This window comes from Galendromus occidentalis, unplaced genomic scaffold (assembly GCF_000255335.2).
Source record: "Galendromus occidentalis unplaced genomic scaffold, Mocc_1.1 scf7180000077088, whole genome shotgun sequence".
Classification (NCBI taxonomy): domain Eukaryota; kingdom Metazoa; phylum Arthropoda; class Arachnida; order Mesostigmata; family Phytoseiidae; genus Galendromus; species Galendromus occidentalis.
The window spans coordinates 521,708-528,813 of NW_003805076.1; the positions used below are offsets into that span (position 1 = coordinate 521,708).

Genomic DNA, 7,106 nt, shown 5'->3' on the forward strand with positions numbered 1-7,106 from the left:
TTAGAGCCCGACAGTCTGTGAGGTCATCTTCCGTGACTCTGCGACGTGAGTTCTAAAAAGAACCTCTCATGGGAGGAAGCGTCACAAGTGAAAATTCTCTTTCTTCAATCCGCGTTTACGGAGATCGGTATGTTTTTCGAGAGTCCCAAGCCTAACTGAGGATAGTATGAAGTATTAGCGTCAGTCAGCTGATGGTTCGCGAAAAATCGAATTTCGAACTTTTCCATGGGGGAGGAGTCGTCGAAGTTGGGAATTTTCAAACCTTCCCGTATGTTGGCCTCGAGCTTGGAACGGCATGATAAGAGAGCCCGCCTCTCGGCGTACTGCTGATGAAACTCCTTCGGGTCAGGATTCGGACCGTGAGAAAGCTATACTTCCCTTTTCTCCTGATTTTATAGACGTTTCTGCTCGTCATAGATCATCAGCAGGAATAATTGGACTCACGACATCCCCAACTTCGACGACTCCTCTCCATGGAAAAGTTCAAAATTCGGTTTTCCGCGAACCATAAGCTGACTGACGCTAATACTTCATACTATTCTCAGTTAAGCTTGGGACTTTCGAAAAACATACCCATCGTCCTAAACCCGGATTGAAGGAAGAGAATGTTTACTTGTCAGATAGATGGGCTCGGTGGCGATGAGAGCTTTTTTCCCGAGCCCTCGAGTTATCACAGCTAATGTCTCACCCAGGAAGAGCAGGCTCGGTTTTGATGTCACAAATTGATTTCTGTTCGGAAGACATGCATATATCTTTCAATTTCTCGAAAACGAGCAATTTCGTCGTTCCGTCATAGCTTATGAGAATCACGTCACAGTCCCAAGCTGTCAGCATCTTCGTGAGGGAACTTGGTGTCAAATTACCCCTCCAGTGAAATCGACCAGTGTTCGTGACGAAAATCGACACCGAACATGATGGCTCTTCCCCATGGTGAGGGACAGCATGTATCCTAACCCCACCGCAAGTTTCAGCGCAAACGGCTCGCTCAGTCTCCACTGATGGAGATTCTAAGACGGCCCGCTTCCACGCGTGTCGAGGCTTCAAGAGCGTTCCGTCAGAGACATCATTTCTGCGTATCAGCCATTCGAGCTCGCTCTCCGGCGCCGGCTCTCGGAGTGAAACATCGCATTACAAACAATTGGTTCCGGATTCTTCTTCGACTTTCCCGTGTCTGTTCCCCTTACAGTGGACGGATGCACTATTCATCATACGATCACCGGGCATGCACATAAGACGTACATACACCACCGCTTGGAGAGTACGTTTACCCGTGACGTACAGGGAAGCGGTTCTGGTCATTCAAGATGACCTGGGAGCGATATCACATCTCAACGCGACGAACTCTGACTGAGCCCCAGGCCTTTCCGATCAGAACCGGGATGGGGAAGTGTGAGCTGAAATGAAAACCATATGATCTTCGTTTGCCGACACGACGAGAGCTCCTCATTCTTCCGCACTAGATGTTGTGTTCCGCTAAACGGATTGCGGCGAGGCATAACAGATGTATGCATCGCTCCGGAGTGAATGAAGAGAGATATCAGCATTTCGAGCGTGAGAGGCATTTATTCACAAACAGCTCTCGCAGTTCTGCACCAATTATGCCACCCCTATGTACATACCTAGCAATGCGTGCCTAACAAGTAGACGTGATTTGAGCGTTTCACGTGGCAAAACGACTCGTGAACATTCGTAATGGGTAATACTCCCCCCTCCTTTTTCCAGTCTCTGGCGCCACGGTTTCTTTGATATCGTGAGCTGTAGCGTTGAGAGAACCATTGATCCAACGCAACTTCGATATGCTCGCCGCGGAAAGGAATTGACTCGCGGGATTCGTATAAAACTGCGGTTGTCTAGGAAAACCCCTGTGCGTCCGTTTGATGGGGAATTGGAAAAAACTACGCTATTCAAAACACAATATTCCGAGAGCAGGGAAATCCGAGACCCTCAAAAATGAGGCTTTAACAGATCATCAGATTTTACACGCTTGAATCGCGTACAGTATGTACAGAACTTCACAAGAGAGACTTCTCATCATCGCACAGTTGCTGAGCCGCAATTCCGTCGACAGATGAGTCTTGGCTGACGAAAGAGTCGCTGCTGATCGAGCGAGAGACTACCCGCGCTTGACGTCTCTGATTTATTATCGTCTTTATGTTGGTTCGGAGTTTGCGCGCCGATGTCAGCCTCGTGGGATTATTCTTCCATTGTGTCTGCCTGGAAAGGAAAAAGCGATTACTTCAATCCAGGAGTCGTCATGGATTCCCCGTCCATGGCAAACTGATGGAGAGGCCTCCAGCGTGAAGAGCTAGAGAGCTGTCACTTCTCGTTCAGGGCTCAAGGATTCTAGGGTGACATCGCTGGGAGAGAAGATTCAAATTGTCAAGAGGGTTGCACACTACGAACTCGGGCAGCTATAGCTAGATTCGGGATTCGGCCTGCTCGAAGCAACAGTGTTCAAAGCGAGCAAAGCTACTCACCGCTTCTTTTCGACCATCGCTGCCACCCTTCTTCCCTGAGAAGTTGAACAAGAACCATCAATTTGAGCCCAACTACCGCGAAGTCCTGATCCGACGGATCCAGTCCCTCCCGGAGCTACTGCCTTCTTGCAAAAGTTCTTCGGGAGGGCCATTCGCTCTTTTCGACTAGATAGTTGACTTACCTCGGCGTCAGAGGGTAGAAGATGGGCTCGGTTGCGACACAAGTCTTGCAGGAGCGCTCTCCCTTTCGAACGATTCTCTCCGTAGCGGGCTTCCCAAGCATTGAGCAGCTTATTCATGTATCTGGAAAATTGGATTTTTCTATGTGGAGCTCGTGACCGGCACTTCGGACTGTGAGGATCCATATGAAGGGTAACATGAAACTCGCTCGTTATTGTTGACCCCCGAGCCGGAAGATTCCACAAACCTATCGGGCACCAAGTGTTCATATTCGCGAGACGGGATCACTTGTATGAAATTACTCTCCGAGACCCTTTCCAACTCGTCTTCGTATTCCGTCAACGTCGTCAAGTCGATCGGAAGCAGTTTCTCCAGGATAGCTCCATCGCGCAACTCGAGCTGATCACAGGTAAAAACTTCTTTTTCTTCAACTCCGCGACGGTCAATTGCTTGCGGCTGAAGCTCGTGGACATGAAAACCACCTTTGGAGAGAAGTGATTTTAAACTTCGACGTCGGGAGGGAGGAATCAATTCTCGATCTTCCAAATTTCTGTCATCACATACATCATCCTCGTCGAGTCCGTAATCGGTAGGATCGATTTGTACATTTTCCATGGAAGGCAAACGAAGTCCAATCACGTTCAGCAGATCTCTGACTAGAGGTTCTTTGATACGAGCATCATTCTCTGAGCTCGCTTTCATGCTGGGGGAGATATTCACTTCGAGTAACCACGGTTTCAAATCTGAATCGAGGAGAACGTCGAAGCCGAATAACTCGAAGCATGAATAACGAGATGGGGCATAAGTGTGTGACATGCGCATGATGGGATCTTCTGCAGCGATCAACGTTCTGACAATCACGTCTTCTAGACTACTCCACACGTCCGCAATTTTTGCGTTGGGTCGATTCTTCTCTAGATACGACCATAGCTCATCGAGAGTCCATTTCTGCTCGTCTGAATACTCGGAACTCATTTTGTTTAGGGAGTAATTCGTCAAGTGCATGAAGGTATTCCCGAGGCTATCAGCCGAGTCCGAATACGGCATTGTGGCGAATCGAACCATCCCTGAGGAATAAGAAACTCTGACATAATACTGTTATATGCCTAGCTATCCACGAATGTAGATGCTCATTCTCGCTCCCATCCAACACAGAGTCATGAAAAAGGCATGATCGCGAGAAAACTTACCCTGCTTGTATACGTAAACTTTCAACGGATCCCAACATGTCACCAAGGCGTACAAGCGCAAGTCGAATTTGTTTCCGTTGATCAACATAGGTTTATGGATATATTTTTGAATCACCAGGGGTTCTCCCACTTTTTGCGAGATTTGGCTCCACCGGGAGACGATGAAGACGCCTGTCCCTCGCGAAGACGCAGGCTATGGGGAAAAACATTTGTTATCCTCAGGCGACAGCCGTAATCTTAATCGAAGCGAAATCATGTCATAGCGTACCGGTTTCGCAATCCACCGGTGAACCGAGCCTTCCTTTTTCCAGGCTCTGTGGAAACTCTTTGATTCTATGGGGAGCAAAAATGTCTGAGGAACGAAGTCCAATGATATAGGCGAATCTTTCCGCAGTCGACAGATGTTCATGTGCAATTTATCTTTCCGGCCGAGGTGAAAGCTCCCCGGGAAGTGATTGACTTTCTGGTACAGGTTCATTCCACAATAAAATATGCTCTTCATGTGCTTGCCCCACATCGCTATCCATTTTCGCTCATCTGTAACGCGAGGGATTCCAGCTGAGTGAGCTCTCCGGACACAATGATTCATGCTCGTCCGGCCTATTCTCGTCCGCTCATGCACAGGTCATACTTTGCGCAATCGCCATAGGATCCATCGAGATGAATTATCTGAATCGGAATCAGACTGTCCAGCACTCACCCTTGGTCATTTTGAAGCCGGATCGTCGGACGATATCCCTGACCAGAGTCGGGGTTATGGTGGTGAGTTTCCATTTGAGCTGATTTCGAACACTCACTGGCAGTGGGACTATATTGTGCTCCTCCGTCAAGGAGAAGAACCGGATAGTCGGTGGGACTACTGGGAAGAGACTCTTTCGGAGCGGGTACACTTGATTCTCCTGAAAACGTAAGGCCATCCAATGAAAACATTCGGTGCGAGCGTCGCAAGGAATGATGTATCTCGGTCCAAGCGGAGCCTTGCGTCGCATTCGCGTATTCCGCTGAGCGATCCGTGACGATTGATGTAGGCATCTCCTCCGAAACTGATCTTTGCCGTGAACGGAGATAAGAGACACCGTAACGAAAATGAAACACGGTAATAATCTTGCCGGTTCTATTGAGTCGTAAGCATCCTCTCGGAACCATCAATCTTCCAGAGTCGCATTCGAGTTCCGGTGGTAGATCAAGCGGTGGTCGCCGAAAACTCCCCGAGTTTAACCTGAACCTCATTCCGCGCTTCCCCGGTATATTTACGCAGCGAGCGGCCATGAAGTTCGGATCAATAGCGTCCACGGTGAAAAAACAACTTACAGTCAATATGATGCCGTCCTGAGATTCATCGCCCGTCGCACTCGACACGCTCTCCAGAACGGGCATGATTCTGGCGTAATTCTATTTGTATTCGGTGATTCCCACAGGAGCTCAGCCCACTTCCGTTGCAACCGCGGCTGAGCACACCACGATGCTGAAACGGCAGACGACAGCGATCACGTTGATAACTCGAGCGAAGATTGGCGGTAGTCGACCAGGAAACGAGAGAGATCTACCGCCGTATATCTGCTTTGGCACTGGAAGTCACTTCAGCACGAAGGCACTTAACGGTCACCGCTGGGTCGGTTCGGTAACTTCCAGCGGCAGTAGCAGCAGCCACAGCAGCGAGTCTGCTCTGAACTGCATGTGTGCATACGCACAACGTACATGCACCCAGCCTCACTACTGCAACAAACTCTGTCTCGTTCCACACCCCGCAGCAATGACTTAAAAACCTACAGACGAACCACGCGGCTCTTGGCGACCACCGACCTCAAGGAGGGAGTATGGAGACTCGTGAGCGATGGTGGTTGTTTGCCCCTCCTCCGCACGCTCGTTTTTCACCTCGTATTACGGACAGTCGTACGTATCTTGGGTCAACGAGAGATCCCGCTCAAAAAATACGGGGTAAAAAATTGAGCCTAGTGGAAGCAATCAATGGGAAAGGGTTCATCCAATGATGCTGATGATCTTTGTCGAATTCCCGGCCCGGTTGAGGCGGGTTCCCCCCTCATTCCCAGCATCGTTTTCCTCTATTAAACTAACTCTACTGGCTACCGATCGTGTATCGGGCCCTTGGAGGGCTTCCTGTGCCGTTTTCTCGGAGGAATTTTCGAAGGGGCTCGGACAATCGGCGAACATACACGTGTCCTCGGCGAGCCTCATACATCCCTCCTATGGTGTACAGACTCTAAGAAGGGAAACACGTCTGCAATATTCGCTATGATCCGAGAGGAAGCTCGTATTGCCCCGCGGTCACGCAAGAAGCGCCCTTGATGAGGGATTTGGGGTCTGACGCCTTATTCGCGCGCGAATACAGTCCCACCGCTCGTGCGTGAGGCGTGATGCGGCGTTCGTTCGATCCCTGCTGCCGACAAGATACCCGAGTACTTGCCCTTGTTCTTCCCGAGCACCTTTGCTCTCAGGTGTTGGAATGTGAACCACTCCATAGAAGCCGGACTCCAAAGTATGGCTGCGTAGTCCAACCTGGAAGAGTCAGATCCACTTTGGATCAGAACCGGCTAGACTGCCTAGGCAGAACCGGCTAGACCCAAGTTCGCGCAAATCCTCGTTTCAGTGAGGTTCGGTGCCGGACGGCTCTCATGATGAGGAACATCCAGGCATCAAGCTTTTAGGAGGATTGGGTTCGATCATCTGTGATAAAGCTACTCTGTAGTGATCCTCAGGCTATGCGCGGGGACTGGATCCGAGCCCGAATAAGACCTGTGCGCAGCGAGTTTCGCGCACTGATACCCACCAATCTGGAGAGTGCGATCCTCGATCGCTCCTTGGAAAAGTGATATCTTTCGAACAGTGTTCTTGCAGTATCCTCTTCCACGCGACTCCAAATCGGTATGCTAGGATAGTCCCGGCTCTGGCTGGCCGCCCGGCTTGAACTCACGCTGCTTTCGGAATGAACAGAAATAATGTATCTAGGAATCGCTCCCAACAGGATTTCCTCCCCGAAGGTTCGGGGTACTAGAGACTGTTCTGAGGATTAGGTGTCATGTCTGTGAACTCAAGCGACATTCCTCGAGATAGGCCAATGACTGACTGACAGTGGGGTTCTGTGGTGGACTGATTTGTTTTTATTCTCCAGGCTTCATTCCTCGATGAAGGCTCTACACAATTGATTTTCGCGGAATCTACTAGAGAGATCCAGGGATGTGTACTGGCTCGAAAACTAGGGTCGAAAGGAAGCGCACCAGGTGTCTGCTTCCTTGACTCA

General features: G+C 49.9%; 1 protein-coding gene across 1 annotated transcript; it reads right to left on the reverse strand.

Moving 5' to 3' along the window:
• Nucleotides 1–1,554: 1,554 nt before the first annotated feature.
• LOC100902540 (tubulin polyglutamylase TTLL4) lies at nucleotides 1,555–5,530 on the reverse strand. Its single transcript, XM_029110765.1, is given in 10 exon segments — nucleotides 1,555–2,214; nucleotides 2,478–2,512; nucleotides 2,660–2,780; nucleotides 2,905–3,079; nucleotides 3,082–3,139; nucleotides 3,222–3,724; nucleotides 3,848–4,040; nucleotides 4,116–4,384; nucleotides 4,548–4,746; nucleotides 5,159–5,530. Coding segments are annotated over 10 exon segments (1,821 nt in total). The 5' UTR covers nucleotides 5,225–5,530; the 3' UTR covers nucleotides 1,555–2,012.
• Between the last annotated feature and the right edge of the window lie 1,576 nt (nucleotides 5,531–7,106).